The 25,723-nt window shown below is 42.2% G+C and overlaps 2 protein-coding genes across 2 annotated transcripts in view; one reads left to right on the top strand and one right to left on the bottom strand.

Annotated features, from left to right (window-relative positions):
• LOC149313446 (methylmalonyl-CoA mutase, mitochondrial) overlaps positions 1-21,914 on the top strand; it is a 48,167-nt gene extending 26,253 nt beyond the window's left edge. Inside the window, exons 14-17 of the transcript XR_016280826.1 lie at positions 1,197-1,628; positions 6,274-6,550; positions 19,171-19,286; positions 20,979-21,914. The gene's annotated coding sequence lies outside the window, so the exon portion shown is untranslated. The remainder of the gene's footprint in view (positions 1-1,196; positions 1,629-6,273; positions 6,551-19,170; positions 19,287-20,978) is intronic.
• LOC149313445 (opsin-5-like) lies at positions 9,821-23,165 on the bottom strand. Its single transcript, XM_089519126.1, has 4 exons — positions 23,093-23,165; positions 20,973-21,266; positions 10,728-11,059; positions 9,821-10,168 (listed from the first exon to the last, which is right to left on the bottom strand). The coding sequence occupies exons 1-4, from the start codon at positions 23,163-23,165 to the stop codon at positions 9,821-9,823; spliced, it is 1,047 nt and encodes a 348-aa protein (XP_089375252.1).
• Between the last annotated feature and the right edge of the window lie 2,558 nt (positions 23,166-25,723).

Raw genomic sequence — 25,723 nt, 5'->3', positions numbered from 1 at the left:
ATACTACAACATATTTTGCTCAGTTAGTCCCAAAGATGCTACAAGATCCCTTTGTAGAAGAGTGAGCCACATTAAAGCTGCCTGTTCTCTTGACCCCCCCACCTGGGTTTTGTTTTTTTTTTTTAAATTAAAAGGCTCCCTCATGCCCTCTAAGGGCCTATGAAAGATTTTTGTGAAATTGCTCCCTTTCCAAAGCAATTTTTCACTCCTTAGAGTGTGGGGGGTGGGGGTGAGGGCTTTCTCCCCAAAACCAGAAGTGATGTCCAACCACGTCTCATTCTGAAGAAAGTCCCCACTTGGGCCTCAATCTTACCCAGACTGGGAAAGCTGGGTAAATTGTTCTCATTGCCCATAAAGGACATGAAGATCTTCTCCCTGCGAAAAATAAAAAATTGGGGTGGGGTGAGGATGCAGTTGATGTGTGCTTACCCCAGGGCTCAGGATGTTGTCTGTTTCTTTTAGATTGATCACTCTTCCCATTTTACAGTCAGAGGCTAATAGTACACAGAAATAGCATTATATGTCAAGGATGTATACCTCTATAACAGTGGTTCCCAACCTGTGGGGTCGAATTACCCTTTCATGGGGGTCGCCTAAGACCATTGGAAAACACCTATTTAATTACAGTTATGAAGTAGCAACGAAAATAATTTCATGGGTTTGGGTCACCACAACACGAGGAACTGTATTAAAGGGTCACGGCATTAGGAAGGCCGGGAACCATTGCTCTATAAGGAGATCTTTGACAGACCATGAAAAACAGGTTAAGAGCATTTGGGAGGAAAATCAAAGAAGAGAGAAACGGTGATCTCGTCATTGGTGTCTACTGTAGGATTCCAGGCTGGCCTGAAAATTTGGAGATTCCTTTCTAAAACAGCCAAATTTTTCAGCGATGGAAGTGGAAACATCCTATAACATGGGTTGATTCCATCTCTTGCTCCGAAATAGGCAGGAAAAACAGACTTGAGGCCACCAGAGGGAGCAAACCCCACCATCCCTCAGTCTTTTTCCTGCCTCGCACCGATTAGGCAGTGTTTTTCCTTTTCTCCTCCTCCTTTGTCTTAAAGACTTTAATATTTCTTCTAATATTTCTTCTATTCTTCTTCTATTCATGATCTGTTCTCTCCTGCCTTGGCAACTACCTGCAAAACCAGCAATGTTTTCTTTAGTCTTGCTCTATCTTTTTGACTTTCTAGCGGCTGAAACAAAGCCAGGCAGGGAGAGACAGTCCAGAAGCTGCTGTGCAACTAGGCCCAACTCCAGCATTAAAGAAGAACAAGACAGCCCAGCCATGTCTGGCTGAAGGGGCTGAAAGGCTAGGTAGTCCAGGCACGGCTGGAGGAGGGAGATCCCTCTGACCTGGACCAGATGCACTCTGCTGCAGTCTCCAACCCCGGAAAGGGGTCTGCGCAGTGAGATGGAAATCCTGAAAGGAATTGGCACAGTGGAGGAGGGAATATTCCCTGTCCTTAACCAAATGGCGCCACACCGCAATCACCAACCCCAGAAGGGGTTTGGGCGGTGAGATGAACAACCTGAGAAGAAGAGCCATCCTTCCTTGGCCAGATTGTGCCCACTGCAGACATCAAACCTGGGCAGTGAGAGAGAGAGGAGACAGACTTCAAGAGGTGAGTGGTGATCCTACTTCTAATCCTATGTTTGTGGGTTAAGATTTACCCCAAAAGTTTGTTCCTGCCTTGCATTGTCAGTTTTCAAGGAGATTTCAGTGACCTCAGAAGTACGAGTGGAGAGTTTGTTTCTGGCTTGCATTGCCAGTTTGAAAGAGACCTCGGTTGCAAGTGGAGAGTTTCCCTCCAAAACCAACTGCCTCCTCTTCCTGCTCCTCTCCTTCCTCCATGATCCACTCAGACTGGCGCACCTACAGTGCCTGATCTGTTTCAGGTAATAGTTTGGCATAAACACGAGGAGCCTAGAGTGGTTCCTCTAGCTATTTCAAAAATAGATGGCACAGATAAATCACTTGTTCTGACATATGTCCCGGAAAACTGGGAATAACCCGGAATGGAGGGTCTAAAAATGTCCCGGATAGCTGGGCATGTTTGAAGCAGCAGATCCCAGATTCATCCTTTGTTCCAGATTGCATTTTGTCAGAGACCTCAGACTCCAGTTTTTTTTACTGGAACTGACACCTGAGCAAGCCTTCACCTCTCCTCACCCCTCCTTTTATTCTTCTCTATGGAGACATAGAACTACACAATGAAAAGAAAATCCAGGTGATGATAGCTCTATGGGGCGGGCTGGCTGGCTGGGAGAGGAAAAGGGAACCAGGGAGAAGGTGGGGATAGCCTGCAGCTATCTTGAATGGGCAGTGAAGTTGAGTCTCTCTCTCTCTCTCTCATTTTTTATCCCTCTCCCATTGGACTCTTTCTGCCTCAGAGAGAGAGAAGGGTTTTAAACATAAACAAAGGCACCTTTAGTTTTGGGTGAAGCTCACCTGAGACAGGAGGGTTGTGTGAGGGGAGGAGGGGAAAGAAGGGGGGGGGGAGAAAAAGAATAAGAAAAAAGGTGTATGTACAAAAGAGCTACTGCTCTGCACAGTACAAAGTGAACAGATTGTGCTGCCTACAATTCAGATGGCTTAATATATGGAATAGTGGTTTGGTTTTTGGACAAGGAACACAAGCCAGAGGTGGGGAGTGGGGGGCACGCAGGGACTAAAGATGGGGGGGGGGGAATCCTGGAAACACTTGAGCCTTAAGGAGATGATGAGGAGAGAGAGAGAGGAAGGTGGGAGAGCTTCAGGATCTGGTCTTTCACCTGGCTTTTCACACTGTCTGCCTCCCTCCAGAATGAGCAAATGAATAATCACACCACAATCCTAAAGAGGACTACTCAGAAGCAAAATTAATTTGGGTTTGCTAAAATTTGCTCTGTGTGCCCACACAAAGTGACCCCTGCTAGTCTGGTAGAATGAAGGATTTTTTAATCAAGCCTAGACACATTACTCAGAGCAATATCCTATTGCTTTTAACCAGATTAGCAGGCTTACCCATCAGTAAGTGAGTGTACTCCACTTACTTCAGAGTAAATCCCACTGAATGCAATGGAATTGCTTCTGAGTAGTCACTATTGGTTATATCTTGAGGAAGAAGACTAACAAAAATGTAATTAATAGTTTCAGCTATCTTCCAAGTTTTCCAGAGTTTAGTCACATGAGCAAGGACATGATGATAAGAATTCAAATGCCTGCATATTAATAAAACATTTCTTCTGTTATGTATCATGTACTATTAAAGCATGGGGTTTTTTTTTAATGTATCTGTGAATTCACTTTTTCAAAACGTTTTTGTCTGATTAATTTTTGCGCAACACTTGGCAGCATTCTGTAAAAGACAGCTATATTAGGGTAAACTTCCAGATCAGTAAATGTATTAATCACATGCAACAAAAGCCAACTGTAAGATTCCCTCCTCGAGTATTTAAAAAACCAATAACTGGGTGACCTTGGGTAAGTGACAGTCTTTCAGACTCCCTCCTTTTTTTGTTTATGTCAGATCAGTTGTAACTTTTTAAATGGTGCAAGGGTTAAACACAGTAGGAAAAAAATGCAACCATTAATGTGCTGAATTTGCATAAGTAGAATATAAATTAGAATCGATTGCATAATTAGAATATTTTCATAATATGTAAATTAGGTACCCAGATTTTAAGAAGTGGAATATGGCAAGCCTATTTATTAACTAAGTAGTGGGCTGGAGTCTTTTCTGGTGTTGGTAAATGCATGACTGGAGATACATTAGGGTGAAGAAACCATTTGTTGCCAGAGTGTTTTTATATGTGATATTTCTTGTTGAAGCTTATAAACTTGATGCTAGATACCAGATTTCTGTGACTGTCTCCCCCTATGTTGGCTGGGTTTTACTCATGTGCAGGTATTGATACAGAAGTTTGTCTCTTGTAGTCTATTGTTTCCTTTAGAAAATGGTCTCCTAAATTCATCCATGCCTAAAGGAACTAAACAGCTAATGCATTATCTGGCTATTGTAAAGAAGGAACCAGGCAACAGCTGAGTTGATTATATGGAAATGGTTTATTGAACATAATCATAGAGTCGTAGAGTTGGAAGAGACCACAAGGGCCATCCAGTCCAACCCCCTGCCATGCAGGAACTTTCAATCAAAGCATCCCTGACAGATGGCCATCCAGTCTCTGCTTAAAGATAATACAAAAGCTAATAACAATAATGACCTAACAGTAACAGCATAATACACTAACAGGATTGTACTTTGTACATTGTTCCCAAAATCCTTTACCAACTGCCTTGTGGCCTTGTGTCCCTCATTGCACCTCTCATCTGACCAATTGCCTATATCTGGATAATGGCCTCATCAGTTTGAGGTAGCTTGGCCACAGGTCCATTAATTTGTACTTTCTGTCCCCCCCCCCCCTTATAACTTTGCATGCCTTACTGTTTTAAGCATTGTATATACAAACTGGTTGCAAGTTGCTCTCTGAATGTTCTTTTCAACCAGATTAACAAGGCTAAACCAGCTCTGCCTTAGGGAAGACAAAGATATGCTGAACAGTGGTGTTAATTCAGTTAACATGGGGGAAATTGCAGCTTTCTGAAGAATGGCCTGCTACAGTCTAAGGCAAACCCAAAAGAGAGAGGATGGAGGATCATTTGCTTGCTAAAAACAGCATAATACATAGGGTGCGGGCTCCTAAGCACTATTACATTAAGGACTTATCACACGTGGGGGGGTTGCAGCTCAGATCCGCAGTCACTCCTGTTCTAGCAATGCAAAGCGTGATTTTTTTCACACCAGATCCAGAGTCACTCCTGTCTAGCAATGCGAATTAAGGTTAAAACATGATGTTTTACCACACCTGGTTGCCTTTTTGTTGTCCTTCCGAACTGAGAGGGAAGCGAAGTCAGTTAGATTCCAAGCAAGTCACGTGATGCGGATTCAAGCAAAGGGGAGTGATGGGATAGGTGTCACTGTGAAGGAGGGGAGCAGAACGGGGTCTAGGAGAAGGCAGGGGATGATGGGATTGGTGGCAGGCTGAAGGGGGGAACAGATCGGGGTCTAGGAGAAGGCAGGGATGATGGGATTGGTGGCAGGCTGAAGGAGGGGAGCAGATCGGGGTCTAGGAGGACACAGGGGACATAGGGGATGATGGGATCAGCTGGTTGCCAGAGAGGAGGAGATGGTATGAAGGAGGAGGAGGGGAATGTTGGAGCAGAACGTAGGAAGCCAAGGGGGGTGACATCGGAGTGCTTTTCCACACCAGACCAATTTGAAGTGCAACCGAAGTGAGCTTCAATGCGAATTCTGTGAAGTCACTTTTTTTTCAGTTTTACCAAAATGAGGGGTCACTTTGAAATCACTGCAGAAGCACCTTGCAAGGAGCTCCCATAAAAAGCAATGGCGTCTGACAACACATTCACTTTACGACATGAATGTGCATCATTGGAAGTGCAGTCACTTCATAAGTGAGTCAGAAAATCCCAAAAAAGCTCTGTGTGATATACCTCCAAGACCTCCCAATAGTACTGAACTGAATTATGAAATTGCTAAGTTATCTAAAACCATTAGAGAATACTTCTGTGCATCTTTGTCACAGAAATCAGAATTCCCTGGTAAAGAATAAATGTTTACAACAAAGAAGCCACTGGGAGAGGGAATTTAATTGTAGTATAAATAGATATGAAAAACCAACACAGCCTTAATGTTAAAGGAGGGGGAAATAATGGCTTAGCTCAATGCTTGTAAGCAGAACCCTTTCAAGTGGCATAGGGAGGCAGTACAGTGGTCCCTTCTTTTACATGGGGGATCCGTTCTGGACCCCCCTTGTAAAAGAAATTCCGCATATGCTTGAGCCCCATTAGAAGTAATGGGGCTCTTGCTCGTGGCAGCATGGTGGTGTGGTGGCGTTGCGACGCACATGCGCCATGGGCACACGTGCCATTGCTCCTTCTGGCGCATGGTGCCGCTTCTTCTATTGCTGCCTTCAGCGTATGCTGAAAGCAGCATATAATGCATATGATGCAGGCGCACTGTATTACAAACTTAAATAAATCTCTTGGGAGACACATTGCATGAATAATAATGTATGGAAAGAGTAGGAGGAGGGAACAGGTTTGCCTCTGCTGATAATTCTACCTTTCCATGATAGAACATGGAATTTTATTGTCATTTTTTGTTTTGTAATCCACCTTGATTCCTTCGTGAAAAGGCGGAATATAAATAATAAAATAATAATAATAATAATAATAATAATAATTATTATTATTATTATTATTCACAGCTACATTCTTCAGAGCTACATTCTCAGTCTTGCCTGAGAGCCTGGACAGCTACCTGCTCTAACTGGAGTTCCTGCATGGAGAGGGGAGTGATGGTGGACTTAGTGGTCTGTACAGCTCCATGGTTTGGACTCTGCAATCATTCTTCCAACTTGAAAATCTCTAGGGCTAGAAAAAAGGGAGTGTGTACCCATGGAGGCTTTAATCCTTTTCCTGAGATTGCTAAACCTTGAATATATACACAACCATTCCCTATAGAGCCTTACAGTTTCTATACAGGTAGGCTGATCACTGTTATTGTCCCTTTCCAAAAATGTCACTGATTACATCAATTCCTGAAATTAAGCTATAACAATACTCATTCTAGACAACTGTTTATGGCACAATGTATGCCTGATGAAAGACAGCTAGCCTTTATTCCTATCCATAGTGGGTTTCTATCATGCTTTCTTGCCTCATATGGTTTCCTCACAGGTCCCTCTGTTTTGATATCATGCTGTCATTGCTTCATTTTTGTTTGTTTCTCATATTTATAACAATGGCAAGAAAAATCCACTTCACATACTGCTATCCCATGTAGTTTACTTTTCTATCCTCTTAGTCTTTCTCCTGTTCATTCCATCTCCTTTCTTTGTTTGATATTTCTTCTGCAGCAAATAATTCATATTTAATTCTCTGCTGATTCTCCAACATAGTTCTCAAAGTGTGAGGCTGGTGGCCTTAAGGGAAGTATGGACTCAGTGTTCTGTGACCTCATTTATTCTTTGCTGTGATAACTTGAATAAGAAGTGAGAAGTGCAGAGCAACCTTTTCATAAAAACTCCATTTCTTATTTCAGTGCTGAGAATAAGAAGTGTGGAAATGGTTTTAGCATGTAATTCCATACAGGATTTACACTTGTTTTGACACATGGGGGGGCCGAGGCTCTTCCATAAGAGATTCAAACATTCAAGCATTTAGCACTGATGCTGTATGTGGCGGGTTACCGACGGGCAAAAAGGGGTGTGTTCATGACGTCATGAAGGTATAGCCTTCAGACGGCCCTTACCTGAATGCCGCCATGAACACGCCGCCCGCACGCCCCAAGCGGGAAGAAGCGGCATTAAAAAGGTGCTGCTTTTCCCCGCTTCTTTTCTATATACTGCGCAGCTGCGCAGCTCCGTCTATAAGCTGCTGCACCGGTACACCAGAATTGTTACGCCGCTAATTTAAGTTGCCCATTTAAAAGTTCCGTGTCTGCTGCGTCGCATAATGAGTCGGGGTCCTGGAACATGCGCAGTTTGCACCGAGGCTCTAATTAGAGCGTCAGATGCCATGCAGATGTGGAAGCTGCGGCACAGCTGCACTCTATTTTAATGCTCGTAACCCTAACCCTAACCCTAACCCTAGAGCAACATGTACGCATGCGCTGCTAGAATTGGGGAAAGTTTGGAATTTAAAGTGAACCCCTACACACATTCCTGTGCCATTTTCACCTAACAATAAAAAACCCCTAAAACTTTAAATATTTACATATGTACAAGGGAGGTGATGGGGGATGGCAGGGGGACAGCGGTGGCAGCAGCAACAGCTGTGGCTGTGCATTGCAGATTCAGCAAGAGTGTGGGGACCAAAGGAGAGGAGGCATCCATGACGCTGGTGACACTACCAACGTGCAAGCAGACAAGGATGCCAACACCAGCTGATCACCAGCTGGCAGGAGACCACCATTGTTCTTGGGCAGGGCGAGGGAAAAAGTTTAAAGGGGCCTGGGCGCTTTAAATGTGCACATAGGCTTTCTGCCGCCGGTGCTGAGCGCCGCAGCTGCGCAGCTGCGCATCCGCCAGCCGGCAAAAGAAAAAAAAAGCCCCGTTTTTGGCCGCCCGTGAGGAAGCTGCCTCTCTCTTTGCAGCATCCTCCGAGGCGGCGGTATGGAAACTGCGGGTCAGAAACGGCCGCAGGTGAGGCGTCTTCACTGCCCCCCCATGTGGAAGCCCCATCTCCTGAGCCACGCCCCCGGGGTGGGCGGTCTGGAGGCTCCGTATTCAGCAGAATACACCTCCAAGACGTCTTCCCCTGCCCGTCTGTAACCCGCCTGTATTTCATTTGGGTCTGATATTTTCCTGTAGAGTCTTTCATAATTACAACATTAAGCCTTCTGGTGGGTGGAAGAAAATAAATGATGGGAATGTTAATAGCAAAAGTAGCAGCACCAGAAGCTAAAAGATATCTGGTAAGGGTTATCATTATCATCATTATTATTATTTTGGCATAGAAGGCTGAAGAGAAGCTGTGAATAAGTACAGACCCGGATGGGAGATTACCAGGTGCCATAGGCTATATTTTAGAGGAAGGAACTGGCAAACCCACGTCTGAATGTTTCTAAGAAAACCCTATGAAATTTATGGGGTTGCCATAAGTTGACAGGCAACTTGAAGGCACACAAAGTATAGGATACATCTTCAAATTGCCCTTTTGTTGGGAGGCATGTGGTATTAAATCCCTTCAAAGAAAGCATGAATTTCCCAATTGTTTTCTAATAGTTATCTGGCAAAAATCATATAGCTACCTAATAAGATGTTGCCTTTTCTTAATGACTTTGTAATGCCTATAAAATCAAGTCACCTGTTGACTTATAATGATTCTTTAGGCAAGAAATATTCAGAGGTGATTTTACCAGTTCCTTCCTCTGAAATATAGCCTACAGTACCTGGTATTCCTTGGCAGTTTCCCATCCAAGTTCTAACCAGGGCTGACCCTTCTTAGCTTCCAAGATCAAACAAGATCTGGTGCCTTAAGAGCAGTGGTCCCCAAACTGTGCTCTTTAAGGGATTTTGGATTTCAGCTCCCAGAATCCCAGACTATTGGCCAACATAGCTGAGGCTTCTGGAAGATGAAGACCAAAAGCTCTTAAAGGGCACAGTTTGGAAACCAGTGCTTTAGCGTATTTAAGCACTGTAAAATCTACTTTCTTTAAATAGGTTATTTCATCATTATTATGTAAATTTACACCGGAAGCTAAATTTAGAAGCAAATGTAGTCATGATATATTGATCTCATGATACATAATATTTCTAGATGTCCTTTTGTGACATCTCCTGCATGTTGTGGTTTGATCCTGATTTGTTCAAAAGATGTCTAAACAGTTGTAACAGAAATTTGGGCTGAGTGGCAGTCTGTTAAGAAAGTGTGTTTTGTATCCATTACTAAGGCTGTGGAGTCCTAGTTCCTTGTCTTTGACCCCTTAGCTCATCAAACAGGCTAACATAAAAACAATAACAAATGAAAAGTACATGAAAGTGTCTGTTCTCTTAACTCCATTAGTACTTCTTGTGGCAGTGTTATTGATATTACAAATACAAATTTTGTCTATATGCTGAATGTTCTTAAAATCTTGTTTCTTGCTAGTAATATGGTTTTCTTTTCAAACAGTTCTTGAAATTTGTAATTGGAATCCTGAGAAAAGTATATTATAGCATAGGATTTATTCCATTTACAAAGCTTTGCCATGAGATGTTCCAATCAAGACTTCTGAAACACATTTTCAAGAAAAGTAGTTGCTACTTTTGCTTATTGATTTGGAATATCCCCACTGTCTCTCTTTGGGGCTGAATAAATATGTATATCACCTCCGCCTGGCCATATTACCGATACATGGCTATTGATGGAGCTCTTTGTGTTAAAAAAGTGAACTTTCTGGCCACAACAACATTGGAGCTGTTTAACTTCATGCCGGAATGTTTTGCTGAAAGTATAGTAAATGAAAGGGTTGTAGGCTGTTGATGACTTAGCAAACAGACAAGGTAATAAGGTAACAATGTATGGTATTGACTCACTGGAGTGAAATATTGACCAGAAGCTGACGGTAGCATATGGGGTCCATGCGCTGATGAATCCTACACTGATCAGTATAGCCATCTGGAGGAAAAAATACCACCACAATATATTAGTAGTCATTGGTTCTTGATTTTCCCCCCTCCATGTCTTTCTTAATCAGTGAGGGAAATGGATCGATATCATGATATTTAATGATTAGCTCTTGCTGTGGTACTCATTTGATGCTGCTGCTGAATTTAATTAAAAATTCAAAAAGTATCCTCCGAACCATGGTAGCTTTTAGTAGTATACAATAACATACAATATTTTATTAGATATTAAGAACAACTTAACTTTGTTATAGGCTACTGTGTTTCAGTGGTGTATCTCATATAACAGTTAACTCATGGATATTTCACATGAGGTCTACATACATGCTTCCTTAGGAAACTCATATTTTAAAAGAAAGTTCTTGCATGTCTGGAAAAAGTAGTATGCAGCTCAAAAAGTACCTAAATCATACATGACAGCATGCACAGTCAATCCAGCCCATCATTTTCATATATACACTGAAATTTTACTCAACATTTTTACTGAACAAGATAAATGTCTGAGCCCAAACAATCACATTCACTCACTCTGTCTTATATTGTACACTCACCAGTGTCAACTTCTTTTCCAACTTTGCTGCACTTGAAATTCTGTTAAAGTTCTGCATCTCTTGATAAGTTTTATGAACCTTCCAGGCAATACCCAAGTAACAGGTGATGATGCTAATTGCTGGCAGAATTGTGCAGAAAATAAACATGCTCAGGATGAAGGAAAACCCATTTGTTGAGTTGTGGAACTGGCCCCATGCTATAGTGCAAGAAGTGCCGAATGGTTCTGGGCCATAATGCCCCCAGCCTAGCAATGGCAAAATGGACCAAAGAAGAGCATATACCCAGATTAGGGTAATAGAAATATGTATGGCTTTCTTGTTGATTTTATGACCTGCATGGAGAGAGAAACACAAAGGTGATGTTATATACAAGCAGCATTTCAGTAACATAGGAAACTGGCCACAACAACATTGAATTACACTCTAGTTCATCTAGCTCCATATTTTCTTCACTAAAACTTTGAGTTTTTGCACTTCCCCTGTCAAATCTGGAAATCTGTGACCTTCTGCATCAAAAGCACAATATCCTGAAGTTTAAAATAGATTTTTATTAACACAGACGTTCATATAAAGAATACAGGTTGAGCTCTTTCTGGAATGGAATGTCAGAAATAGACACAGAAATTTGTAGGGGAAATATATGACAATGGTTGAATGTCAAGGAAACACTGTAGTTATGATTAAGTTGTATAACAGATTTTTTGAGATATTGATGTAACACTAACAGCTGGAGTAGATAAGCATCAGAATATAAATGTCATACAATGATGCTCACATATTTTATAATATAGGCATACTTCAATCAAAGAACTACATGTATTATTGGAAATGACTTATTTAAGAAAAACATTGTCTTGATAGGGATAGGCTCTTATACTCCAGCTTCCACTTTGTAAACCGCTTAGGCTTAACTGCACTGATAAGTGGTATAGAAATGTATAGTCGGCCCTTCTTATACACGGATTTTTTATACACGGATTCAAGCATACAGGGTTTGAAAATGTTCAAAAAAGTATACATTTCAAATATCAAACCTTGATTTTCCATTTTTTATAAGGAACACCATTTTGCTATGTCATTATATTTAATGGGACTTGAGCATCCATGGATTTTGTTATACACGGGGGGTCTTGGAACCAAACCCCAGCGGATAACAAGGGTCCACTGTACTTGCTGTTGCTACACTCCAAAAAGAAGAGAAATTTAACATTTCAGCAAAGGTTTTAATTCAAAACTAATTGCACATAGAATCATAGAATCATAAGAGTTGGAAGAGACCACAAGGGCCATCCAGTACAACCTCCTGCCATACAGGAAATCTAAATCAAAGCATCCCTGACAGATGGCCATCCAGCCTCTGCTTAAACACCTCCAAGGAAGGAGACTCCACTACACTCTGAGGGAGTGAGTTTCACTGTCGAACAACCCTTACTGTCAGGAAGTTCCTTCTAATGTTGAGGTGGAATCTCTTTTCCTGTAGCTTGCATCCATTGCTCCGGGTCCTAGTCTCTGGAAGCAGCAGAAAACAAGCTTGCTCCCTCCTGAATATGACAGCCCTTCAAATATTTAAACAGGGCTATCATATCACCTCTTAACCTTGTCTTCTCCAGGCTAAACATCCCCAGCTCCCTAAGTCGTTCCTCATAGGACATGGTTTCCAGACCCTTCACCATTTTTGGTCGCCCTCCTTTGGACACGCTCCAGTTTATCGACATCCTTTTTAAATTGTGGTGCCCAGAACTGGACACAATATTCCAGGTGAGGCCTGACCAGAGCAGAATAGAGTGGCACTATTACTTCCCTTGATCTAGACACTATACTTCTATTGATGCAGCCTACAATCTCATTGGCCTTGTTAGCTGCTGCATCGCACTGTTGACTCATGTTCAATTTGTGGTCTACTTGGACTCCTAGATCCCTTTCACATGTAGTCTCGTTCAGCAAGGTGTCCCCCATCCTATATCTGTTCATTTCAATTTTCCATCCTAAGTGCAGTACCTTACATTTCTCTGTGTTGAAATTCATTTTGTTAGCTTTGGTCCATCTTTCTGATCTATTAAGGTCATTCTGTAATTCGATCCTATCCTCACGAGTATTAGCTACTCTTCCTAATTTGGTGTCATCTGCAAATTTGATAAGTATACCACCAATTCTGTCATCCAAGTCATTGATAAAGATGTTGAATAGCACTGGACCCAGGACAGAACCCTGTGGGACCCCACTGGTCACTTCTCTCCAGGATGAAAAGGAGCCATTACTGAGCGCCCTTTGGGTTCGGCCGGTCAACCAGTTACAAATCCATGTAACAGTTATGTTGTCTAGCCCACATTTCACTAGCATGTTTGCAAGAATGTCATGGGGAACTTTGTCAAAGGCCTTACTGAAATCAAGATATACTATATCCAAAGCATTGCTTTCATCTACCAAGCTGGTAATTTTATCAAAAAAAGAGATAAGATTTGTCTGGCATGCTCGTGTGCACGTTTTCCTTTCAAAACAAGATGTGAGTAAGGTTTGGGGGAAACACCAAGCCCAGATCAGGCTATGAGGGAAGGATCAGACTAATTTTTACTGTACACCGCTATGATCATTGCAGAATAGCGGTCTATAAATAAAACATATTATTAATATTATTATTATTATTATTAAGTGGACAATAATTGTTGGGATCCTCCTTTTTCCCCTTGTTGAAGACGGGGACAACATTTGCTGTCCTCCAGTCTGCTGGGACTTCTCCTGTTCTCCAGGAGTTCTCAAAGATTATTGCCAATGGCTCTGATACTACATTTGCCAGTTCTTTTAATAACCTTGGATGTAGTTAGTCTGGTCCTGGAGATTTATATTCGTTTAGACTAACCAGATATTCCTGTATTATCTCTTTACTTATTCTGTGCTGAAATTCCCCTATTCTATCCTCTGCTGCAAATAGACAAAAACTTTCTGAGCGTTCTAATGACCACTTGAAGGTTTCTTCCAGAATGCATCAAGGATGGCTTTTTCTTTCACCATCCTCCACTATCCTTTGCTTTCCATTTTGGTGGCCAAACATATAGGTATCTGCTTTTTTAAAAACATGGTGGGGTTCTAATGAGGTAGGCATGCCTGCTTCTACATTTTCTCTGTTTTTCTGTTCATGCATGCTCAATAAGGGATTCTGGAGGCAGCTGCTATTTACCTTGCCTGTTGTAAACAGGCATATTAGGATCAACTAGAGTTAAATCCTTTTTTTTTCTCAGTTCAGGCTTTATTGCATCATTTTCTGCAGGCATGCTGTTGTAACATGACACTGAAAGTCAGTGTTTGCCCAGGCTCCCAGTGCCATTGATGATCTATTTTAATTAAAAACAACTCTTTGCTAGATGGAAGATGAGGGAAAAAAGGATGACTGAACATGTAATAAAATAACTGAAAATGATCTTTTTTGTCAGATGCTTTTTTTAAATTGAGGTATGTCTGTATTGAGAGTTTGAATATATTTATTGGTTGATGGTGGTTAAAAGAATAAAATATCCCTGTATATGATAGCATTATTTTATTATAATGCCTGGCTTCTTGCAAGGAAATAATTTGTGAGCTCAAACTCTATTCAGTTCTGGGTGGTTCATTTTACAAAACAAAACAAATGCAAGGTTGAAAGAAGGGTTGACATGATCTCCTAGAGAGATATAAAATAATAATAATAAAATTTTTATTTATACCCCGCCCTTCCAAACGATCAGGGCGGCTCACAAGTGCACCAAAGTGCAAACATCAACAAAGTTAAAAACAGCCAAAAGCATAAACATAAAAACAATCCTTAAAAACAATAAAATAAAAAGCCCCCTGGCCCCACCTCACGGCCACGAGAGAGGTGGGAGGCCCATAGGATATTTTAGTCGGGGAATGCCTGATTAAATAGGAAGGTTTTGAGACCCTTCCTAAATTGGGCCAGGGTGGTAGATGAGCGGAGCTCCGTGGGCAGCGTATTCCAAAGGGCTGGGGCAGCTGTGGAAAAAGATCTTCTGGCAGTAACAGCCAACCTGGCCCCAGGCACCTTCAGGAGTTGCTGCCCAGATGTTCTGAGGGTGCGAGGCGGAATGTACGGGGAGAGGCGGTCTTTCAGGAAACCTGGGCCCAAGCCATTTAGGGCTTTATAGGTAATAACCAACGCCTTATATTGAGCTCGGAAGCGGATGGGCAGCCAATGGAGATCTTTAAGCACAGGTGTTATATGGCTGGTCCTGGGGACACCAGTGACCAGCCGCGCTGCCATATTCTGCACCATTTGCAGCTTCCGAGTTTGGTATAAGGGTTGCCCCATGTAGAGTACATTACAGAAATCCAGTCTCGAAGTTACCAGAGCATGTACGATAGTTTCAAGGTCCCTCTGGGCCAGGTATGGGCGCAGCTGGCGAATCAGCCGAAGCTGATAACAGGTACTCCTGACCGTCGCATTCACCTGAGCAGTCAGGTGAAGGGACGAGTCAAGAAGCACCCCCAGACTGCGCGCGGAGTCCTTCACGGGGAGCGTGACCCCGTTCAGGACTGGTGGAACCACCGTCAATCCTGGACCAGGGGAACCTATCACCAGTACCTCCGTTTTCTCTGGATTAAGTTTGAGTCGGTTTTCCCTCATCCAGCCCATTACTGACTCTAGACAGGCCACGAGAGGAGAGACGCCATCCCCGGTCACTGCATCAGTCGGAGACATAGAGAAGATAATTTGGGTGTCATCAGCGTACTGATAACCCCGCGCCCCATGTCTCCGGATGATCTCTCCCAGCGGTTTCATGTAAATGTTAAATAGCATGGGAGACAGAATGGCTCCTTGAGGGACCCCGGTCTTAAGGGCCCGCTCGCTGGAGCACACGTCTCCCAGCTGCACCATCTGGGACCTCCCAGAGAGGTAGGAGCGGAACCACTGAAGCACGGTGCCCCCGATTCCCACCTCAACCAGGCGCCCCAGAAGGATACCATGGTCTATGGTATCGAAAGCCACTGAGATGTCCAAGAGCACCAACAGGGACACGCTTCCCCCATCATTGCTCAGACGGAGATCATCGACCAAGGCGACCATGGCCGTCTCAACCCCGTGACCCGTCCGGAAGCCAGTTTGAAATGGGTCCAGATAATCCGTTTCATCCAAGACCGCCTGAAGCTGGATCGCAACCGCCCTCTCGATCACCTTTCCCAAAAATGGTAGCAGCGAAACAGGCCGATAATTATTATGAACCAGGGGGTCAAGGGAGGGCTTTTTTAGGATCGGTCTTACTATGGCCAATTTAAGATCCGATGGAAATCGCCCATCCCTGAAGGATGTATTAATTATCTGGCGTAGCAAAGACGTTACCGCCGGTCCCCCCTGGGCCACTAACCATGAGGGACAGGGATCGAGAGAGCAGGTCGTCTTCCGAACACTTCCGAGGATCTTGTCCACATCCTCGGTACTCACCAACTCAAACTGATCCAGTGTAACATAGTCCACGGAGGCTCTGGACACTTCTACCCTAGGTTCTGCCATAACGTCAGCGTTCAGACCTTCGCTTATACGAGAAGTTTTATCCACGAAAAAGTCGTTAAACAAGTCACAGCAGGCCTTAGAAGGTTCAAGGATCTGGTTCAGGGTGGGAGGGAGCTGAGTTAGCTCCCTGACCACTCTGAACAACTCTGCCGGACGCGACTCCGCGGACGCAATACGAGCACCATAGAACGAATTCTTTGTTGCTCGTATTGCCTCTCCATAGTCCTTTAACAGTCGGTCTAGGAGAGTCTTGTCGTCGAAGCAAAGGTGTTTCCGCCAACGGTACTCTAGCCGTCGCAGGACCCGCTTCCTGGCCCGGAGATCTTCCGTATACCAGGGCTTACGTTTGGAAGCGGGCCTGAGAGGGCGCTTGGGAGCGATTCTGTGTATAGCCCCAGAAAGACCGGTATTCCAGATACCGGTAAGGGCATCAACAGAGTCGCCGTCATTTCCAACCGTGAGCCCCTCTAAGGCTTCTTGGAACCTCTCAGGTTCCATCAGCCTTCGAGGGTGGACCATCCGAATAGGTCCACCACCCCCGGGGGGATCTGGGTAGAGGCCTTGATTTTCACCTCTACCAGGAAATGATCCGTCCATGACAAGGGGGAAATATTAGCTATTTCCACCCACGGATTTTCCGCCTCCGAACAGAAGACCAAATCGAGAGTATTACCCGCGCAATGCGTAGGACCCTGTATCAGCTGGGACAGGCCCATGGCTGTCATGGTCTCCATGAATTCCCGAGCCGCACCAGATGGAACAAAGCTGGCCGTCTCCAACATGGTGGGGCTGCCTCAGAACATCTTCATAAAAGAGGCTGATAGCTACCTCCTGGGCATGCTATAGCTAGAGATCCTGCATTGCGCAGTGGGATGGACTCAATGACTTGTTAAGCCCCTTTCAGTTTTAATTCTGTGATTCTATAAACTGCAACCTGTTTCAGTTGAATTGAAGATGTTAATATTTTGATACAGCAGCATAGTGTGGCTAGACTCAATAGACAGACTTTATTCCCTTTAGCTAGTTCGGAAGTCCAGTCTTGCCACAATACAAGGTCCCCCATGATATTCTTGCAAACAAGCTAGTAAAATGTGGGCTAGACAATGCAACTGTTACATGGATTTGTAATTGGTTGATCAGCTGAACCCAAAGTATACTCAGGAATGGGTCCTCTTTGTCCTGGAAACAAGTATTTAGTAGGGTTCCACAGGGTTCTGTCCTAGGCCCAGTGCTATTCAACATCTTTATCAGCAACTTGGACAAATGAATTGCAAAATAAGTGATAATGAGTGGGATAAAATTTGGGAATAAAGACACTTGAAGAATTTATCAGTACAGATTAAAGAAAATTTTATAAATTGATTTGGAAATTGTATTTGACGCCAGTGAGATTACATAATATTGCTAAGAATAATTTTTAAAAATTCAAAAAATAGCTGGAGAGGATGTCAAGAAGTAGGGGCCATATATGCATATGTGGTGGCAATGTAAATATGTACAAATTTTTGAGAAAAATAATAATAGAAAGTATTATGATTATAAAAATAGAAAGAAGTCCGAATTTAGTATCATCATATAACTCAGAAAAATGGAAAAAAGAAAGAAAAAATGGTAACAAATTTAATTACATCAGTGAGACTAATTATAGCAAGAAGTTGGAAAACGAAATAGCTGTAGAATTGTAGGATTGTTATAAAGAGGTATAGAATTTAGCAATTAATGATAAATTGACATGTAAATTGAAAGCAAAAAAGGGAGTATGGAAAAGAAGTGATTTTGATGGAATATGGGGATGAAAATGGCTCCGGGGAAGGGGAGTGCTGAGGTGGGATATTAAAGATATTTAGACAAATTGTAATAGAATGTAAGAAAGATCTATATAGAATTAAGTACTATACAATAATTAAAGTTTAATGTATGAACCTTTATAATATATTTTTTTAAAAAAGACAAAAGAATTGGGGGCATGCTTATCAAATTTGCAGATGACACCAAATTATTAAAAATAGCTAATACTCCAGAAGCCGGGATCGAAATTCAAAATGACCTGAATAGATTAAAAAGCTGGGCCAAAACTAATGAAATGAATTTCAGCTTGGAGAAATGCAAGATACCGCACTTAGGCATAAAAAAGAAATGAAAGTTCGGCTTAGATCAGATCTCATATGCACACCTATGTTAATTTTAAAAAATCTATTTACTTCTGTATTTATTTAAAAATTATATCTCACCTTATAGTATAAGATTGTAGAGCACCAACAATGAGCATTTTAAAGTAATTTCAGTTTCTGAGCAGCAATTTAAAACAGTCTAACAGTCTGTTTTTACACAGAGATATGTAAAACCATATGATGAAAACTATATCAAATAATGTGGGTAAATTCCACAATGTTTCTTTCACCTCCCCCATTTTAGACCCAGGAGAGGTCTTTTCTAACCAGGGAGTAAACTGATTAGAACTTCCTGAGGTTGCAAAGAGGTTCTTCCAAGGAAAAATACCCAAGGATGGGATGCACATGTGGGGAACTAATTTTAGCCACAAAGAATCCTTCCCAATAGTTTTGAAATATCTGAAGAGGGAAGGGTGCCGCAAGGGTTGCAGCCCTCCAGCTTTCACTGGGCTCAGTCCTTGTTTTAAAACATTTAAACCAGAAGGAATACGTAAAAGATGAGAGAATATGGCAAGGGAGATAAGCAAGAAAGCTATCGACATTATAAGTTAGAGTCACAAGAGATAAAATATGTTAATCATGTATAAGATCGTCCTGGTTTTATTTAGGGGGGTATAGGAAGTTGTTGGAAGCTACAGACTAAATATATTGAAGTATGTTATACAAGTGGGGGAAGATGGGGGAAAGTTTATTTTTTGTCAAGATATGTCTAAAAAAACATTTAATAAAGAAAAATGGTTCTTTTTTATTTGTGATTGCTCTTGAATGGTAGTCATGAAAATGGAGAAAACAATGTCAGGACAGTACAGTCAGTCGACAAAACTATCCCCTGGAGCAGATGGGTGAGAAGGAATGGACCAAGGCTGCTGGCCCCAACTCTACCAGGAGGTGGGTTATCTCAGCTCCTTTTTCTCTAGTCTAATGGTCCCTTCTTATTGATGGGCTGATAAGCTGTGGGTTTGATTGCCTGCAGATCACCACAGCCTGCATTATTTAATGGCAATGCAGACACACGGATACTCCGACGCATCTGCACACAAGTCATCATCAGCGGCTTTCGATACCATAGACCATGGTATCCTTCTGGGGCGCCTGGCAGAGGTGGGGATCGGGGGTACTGCGCTCCAGTGGTTCCGTTCCTACCTCTCCGGGAGGTCCCAGATGGTGCAGCTGGGAGACGTGTGCTCTGATGAGAGGCCCCTTAAAACTGGGGTCCCTCAAGGAGCCATTCTGTCTCCCATGCTATTCAACATTTACATGAAACCGCTGGGTGAGATCATCCGGAGACATGGGGCGTGGGGTTATCAGTACGCTGATGACACCCAAATTATTTTCTCTATGTCTCTGACTGATGCAGTGACCGGGGATGGCGTCTCTCCTCTCGTGGCCTGTCTAGAGTCAGTAATGGGCTGGATGAGGGAAAACCGACTCAAATTGAATCCAGAGAAAACGGAGGTACTAGTGATAGGTTCCCCTGGTCCAGGAATGGCGGTGGTTCCACCTGTCCTGAACAGGGTCACGCTCCCTGTGAAGGACTCCGTGCGCAGTCTGGGGGTGCTTCTTGACTCGTCGCTTCACCTGACTGCTCAGGTGAATGCGACGGTCAAGAGCACCTGTTATCAGCTTCGGCTGATTCGCCAGCTGCGCCCATACCTGGCCCAGAGGGACCTAGAAACGGTTGTACACGCTCTGGTAACTTCGAGACTGGATTTCTGCAATGTACTCTACATGGGGCAACCCTTATACCAAACTCGGAAGCTGCAAATGGTGCAGAACATGGCAGCCCGGCTGGTCACTGGTGCTCCCAGGACCAGCCATATAACACCGGTTCTGAAAGACCTCCATTGGCTGCCCATTCGCTTCCGAGCCCAATATAAGGCGTTGGTAATCACCTATAAAGCCCTAAATGGCTTGGGCCCAGGATACCTGAAGGACCGCCTCTCCCCGTACATTCCGCCTCGCACCCTCAGAACGTCTGGGCAGCAATTACTGAAGGTGCCTGGGGCTAGGTTGGCCTCCACTACACGGAGGTCATTCTCCACAGCTGCCCCAGCCCTTTGGAATACGCTGCCCACCGAGATCCACTCGTCTACCACCCTGGCCCAATTCAGGAAGGATTTAAAGACCTTCCTGTTCCAACAGGCATTCCCCGAATAAAATCCTATGGGCCTCCCTCCTCTTCCGTGGCCAAGAGGTTGGGCTATGGGGCTTTTGTTGGTTATTTTTTTCGTATGATTATTGTATTGTATTTTAACTTTTGTCTTGATGTGTATATTGATTGTATTTTAATCCATGTTGTAAGCCGCCCTGATTTTTAGAAGGGCGGGCTATAAATAAAAATTTTATTATTATTATTATTATTAATATGGGGCATAACAGTTCACATTTGTTGCCATCTGCAGGGATTCCAGAACCAAATGGGAAGAATCCAGTGTGTATCTATTCCTATTGTTAATTGCATTATGCTGAACAACAATATTGTCTCCATAAATTCCCTGCATTCAAAGTCAGATTATCCTTTTTGCCAGTTCCTTTTAGAAAAAGAAACCTTTGACAAAGCCTTTGTTTACTTACTATTAGATTTTGATGAATGTGTTACAAGGAAACGGATTATAGCCATTACAGACAAGGTCATCATGCTGGAGACACCAAAAAGGAAACCCATCAGAGCATAATAAATGCACGTTGCATCTCCACCTAGCCAGGCATGGTTCCAGGCAGAAGCAATGGCCAAAGGATACATGCTGATGGCCATTCCAAGATCCGTTACTGCTAAATTGACTGTGAGAAGCTCAGGTGACCTGAGATGGGAGAACCGCTTCACAGCTACTGCTAGAACAACAGAATTCCCAAGAATTGTCAAGATTGCTGAAAAAAGAAAGACAGTAGCATGGCTTAGAAGTCATAATGTTGTCAACAACTCAGTGCAGTACACCTGCAATGCTGAAAAATACCACTGAATTTCTCAAAACTATCTATTTCTCAAAACTATATAACACTACATCTCTATAATGTTATAGCTGGATAAATGTTTATGAGTAAACCTACCAATTGTAGTCCAAATGAAAGTGTTTTATCTTTGTTAACCTCAAAAAGTTAAATCACAGTCCATTAGTTCCCTCTAGTTAAAGATTTCCCCTGTGGTGGCAAAATTTGGTATCTTCAAATCCAGCAAACATAATTAGGGGGAGTCATGTTGGTGCTGCAGCAAAATATAACAAAATCCACAAAACAACAATGCTTTTATTGCAGCAACTAAAATGCACAAGATACATCATGTAAGCTTTCAAAGCTTCACTGGATTCTTAACAAATAAGGGCCTGTCTGAACTAGTGTTTTAATGGAAATAGCCCAGATGCATGATACAGCAAATAGTTGTTCTGAGCTTGTTATTATTTAATTTTACAAAATTAAAATAAGATCTGTTCGATAGCCATCTCTTCTACTTTGTTATATATTTTGTTTCTAAAGAAGTTAGGTGCATAAATCAAAGCTAAATATATATGAACACTAGCTCCATATATACAAGGGGGGAAATAACAAAAATGCAATTTAAAAGTTTTGAAATTGGTTTCGATACAAACTTAACTTGACTTATTGAGATTTCTCTTCAGCATCAAGGGAAAAATAATGCCAGTAAAATTTAGTACTTCTTCCATATGTGTTTTGTATTTTGTTGTTTTTGCTGCTAACAAAAACAAAAGTATATAAAGATAATCCCCAAAAGATAAATCTGCTGTCGTTTTCCACAGATCACAGTCTAAATTGATATCAGTCTGGAATATGTTAAGTGAATGCAACTCAAACTGTCAGTATAATGACAGTTTTGTCTAAGGGGGAAAAGAGGGAGAAAGTCAGAATCATTCCCACCATTTCAATTATTCTAAATTTTTCACTTAACAATTAGCATTTGATCATTGTTCCCCAATATCCAGAGCTTTAAAAAGTTACTAGTTTAGACAAGTGTAGGACTGTAGGAATTGTAGACCAAAAAATAACTTGCCAAGGTCTGTAATATCACTAATCTAAGAGCCATGAAAATCCAATATTAATAAATCGTACATTTTATGCTGCATATCTTTTATAACTAAGTAGATGATGGAGAGAATACAAAGGTAAAGCTGTCTGTAACCCACAGTTTTCCTAAATGTACATGTGAAAAAAAATGTTTGTTAACAATTTGGATTATCTCCACAGTCTCGTGGTGTTTTTCTATATAAGAGTATCATAAGAAGTATCTATATTTCTCTGCCACAATCTATTTTTTCGGCAACATTTGAAGCTTGCTTTGTTGTACTGTACTCATTTTCCAAAGTGCATGTAAGGATTGCATGCTGCTGTTAATTTAGCAAACTGAATTTTAGACTGCCTTCTATATCATGTGAAGCTTTCAGTAATGTATGAAATTATGCAATTTGGCTGAATATGCAACTTAAAAATCTCCAGTTTTTACATGCTTATTCTAATAAAAAGCAAACTAATAAGTAAAGAAATAATAAACTAGTATGTAACATACAGACTGCTATCCACACATTTAACCCACCATTTGAAAGCAACATAAGACTTCAGCTAAAGAGCATAGTAGCAAAATAAGAAACAAGCAATCTAGTTTATATCAAGAATTTTAGGAAGAGTACAGTAGCTACAGACTTTGCAGCAGCTATACTGTAAGTTTTCTATGTGCATCCACTTACCTATAAAAAGAAGAAACACACCAACTCCATAATCCCATGTTGGGTGAAGTTTAGAGATGTACTGCTCCTCCATGTTCTCTTGTGGAGAGGGAAACGGTGCTGAGGCAAAGGCAAATCACACTCTGGTGTGCCTTGGCTTGGTTGCTGAGTGGCGAGGGGGGGGGGGCAACAATCCCAGAAAAGAAGAAGGGTTTGAAATGCTGCTGGTATTTCTTTTTTCTGTGGTTCTTAAGGTGTTTAGAGCTGTCATCACTAGTGACTCACAGAGCTGCTATTTTATAATAAGCTCCCAGCCTCTCGTCTTCCAGTGCTTTTCTTGCCAGCCTTTGATTATCAGTGCAAACTCTCTTGCAGCTCAATAAGTAGCAAAAATTTTCTGGGCAATAAGAAATTATGATGACTGACCAATAACTCGACTGTTATCAAGGAGATCAAAGTTCAAATCTTCATTCAACCATGAAGCTCACAGGGACCAATCTTTTTCTCTCGCTCTAATGTAGTTTACAAGAGTTATATTGTGATGTGAGAATAAAGGGAGGATAACTACAGTATATACTTGACGATAAGGTGAGAAATGTATGCCCGAAATTGACCCTAAAATCCTGGGTCAACTTATAGAAAGGTCAATAACTAGTACTGCTTAGAAAAATCTTAAAACAAGCAAGCCTCATGCCCCCCTCTTGGTGCCTTGAGGCACATGTTTCTCTCTCTCTCTCTCTCTCTCTCTGTGCGTGTGTGTGTGTGTAAGAGGTTCCCAGTCCGATTCGCAAGCCTTTTCTTCCTGTGCAAGAAACTCCCCATTTAACATCATTTGCTTCCATTCTCAATCCAGTGTTAGAACCTCTCCTCCAGCACTTGGGAATTGGTGTTAGGTGATCAGGAGAGGTCCAGTGAAGGAGAAGGGGGGAAAGAAGTGGTATTTTCCCCTTTCAATTCTTCATTATAGTCCCCTAAATTTTACCCTTGACTTATCCACAGGTCATATGCCTTCTTTGACTCTCCCTTAAACCGCTTCTTTGCAATGGGGATTAAATTTTATTGTGATTTTAATAACTGATTTTTATGCTGTTGTATATTAAATTGTGGTTTAGAGACAATTTGTGTTATTATTTTACTATGTTTTAATTTGATTGTAACCCGCCCCGATCCTCCGGGGAGAGGCGGGCTATAAGTAAATAATTATTATTATCATCATCATCATCATCATCATCATCAAGGGCAGTAATTGTGCCACTGTATTCTGCTTTGCTCAGGTCTCATCTGGAACACTGTGTCTTGTTCTGGGCACCACAATTCAAGAAGGGCTATTGACAAGCTGGAGTGTGTCCAGAGGAAAGGGACTAAAATGGTGAAGAGTCTGGAAACCATGCCCTATGAGGAGAGGATTAGAGAGCTGGGTACATTTAGCCTGGAGAAGAGATGATTAAGAGATGACATGATAGTCCTGATTAAATATTTGAATATTGAGGCTGGAGCAAGCTTGCTTTCTGCTGCTCCACAGACTAGAGATTGCACCTAAACATTAGGAGGAACTTCATGACAGTAAGAGTTGTTCGATAGTGAAAGACACTTCCTCGGAGAGTAAGAGGAGTCTCCTCCTTTGGTGGTCTTTAAATAGAGGCTGTTATGGCCATCTGTTGGATATGCTTTGATTGAGAATTCCTGCATGGCAGGGTGTTGGACTAGATGGCCCTTACAGTCTCTTCCAACTCTATGAGTATGATTCTTTCCCATTTTTGGTGAAGTCCTAAAAGAATGATAAAGCATCTAGGCCCATATAAAGGAAATGACAGCCAATAACTGTCATTGTATTTCTCAAGGAATGGGCACAGCTAACTCATTAGTTTTAACTGTGTAAATGGACACAGCCGAAATCTGGGCATCCAGATTCAGATCCAAGTCCAAGAGCATACCAAAGCTATGAACCCCATCCACCACAGAATGAATTCCCAGTTATCTGATTTGTCTTCCTACTGATTATCTTGATTAAGTTTCAATTTGTTCTCTCTCATCTAGTCCATTACTGATATAAAACACTGGTTTAGTACAGAAACAGCTTCCTTGGAACTAGATGGAAAGAGAGATAGAGTTATGTGTCATCAGCATACTGATGACATTGAGCCCCAAAACTTTGGATTGCCAGTGGTTTTATGTAAATATTAAACAGCATGGAAGGCAGAACCAAGCCCTGAGGGACACTGTGGGATGATGGCCAAGGCATCTCACAGCACCACCATCTGAGTCCACCCCCTCCAAGAAGAACCAGAGCCATTGTAAAACAGTACCTCCAAGCTTCATCTCAAGAGAAGAAACTCAGAAGGGTACTATGGTTAATGGTATCAAAAGCATATGCCCCTGTTCATGTTCCCTGTGTAGGTCAACTACCCAAGTTGTTTGTCCCATAGGCAGGCCTGAAGTGAGACTGAAATTTATCTAGATAATCTGTTTAATCCAGGAATGCTTGGAGCTGGGAGGCCACCACAAAGTCCAGTACTTTGCCCAAAGAAATGATATTGCAGACTAGCCAATAGTTCTCCAATATGGTGGGATCCAGGGACAATTTTTTCAACAAGACCTTCACCACAGCCTCTTTTAAATACAATGTAAATCTTTCTCGCTGTGGTGAGGCCC

Source organism: Sceloporus occidentalis, unplaced genomic scaffold (assembly GCF_023333645.1).
Source record: "Sceloporus occidentalis isolate IW3139 unplaced genomic scaffold, rSceOcc1.0.p SCAF_4, whole genome shotgun sequence".
NCBI classification, from domain to species: Eukaryota; Metazoa; Chordata; class Lepidosauria; order Squamata; family Phrynosomatidae; genus Sceloporus; species Sceloporus occidentalis.
The sequence above is the reverse complement of the archived record's forward strand: the minus strand, read 5'-3'. Positions and strand labels throughout refer to the sequence as shown.

Bases quoted from the DNA above. Each gene is read 5' to 3' on its own strand.
- LOC149313445 (XM_089519126.1), bottom strand. From the start codon at position 23,165: ATGGAGGAGCAGTACATCTCTAAACTTCACCCAACATGGGATTATGGA. The intron at 21,267-23,092 runs GTAAGTGGATGC...TTCTTTTTTCAG, and splicing joins TGTGTTTCTTCTTTTTATAG to CAATCTTGACAATTCTTGGG. The intron at 10,169-10,727 runs GTGAGTGTACAA...TTTTTCCTCCAG, and splicing joins TGGAAAAGAAGTTGACACTG to ATGGCTATACTGATCAGTGT.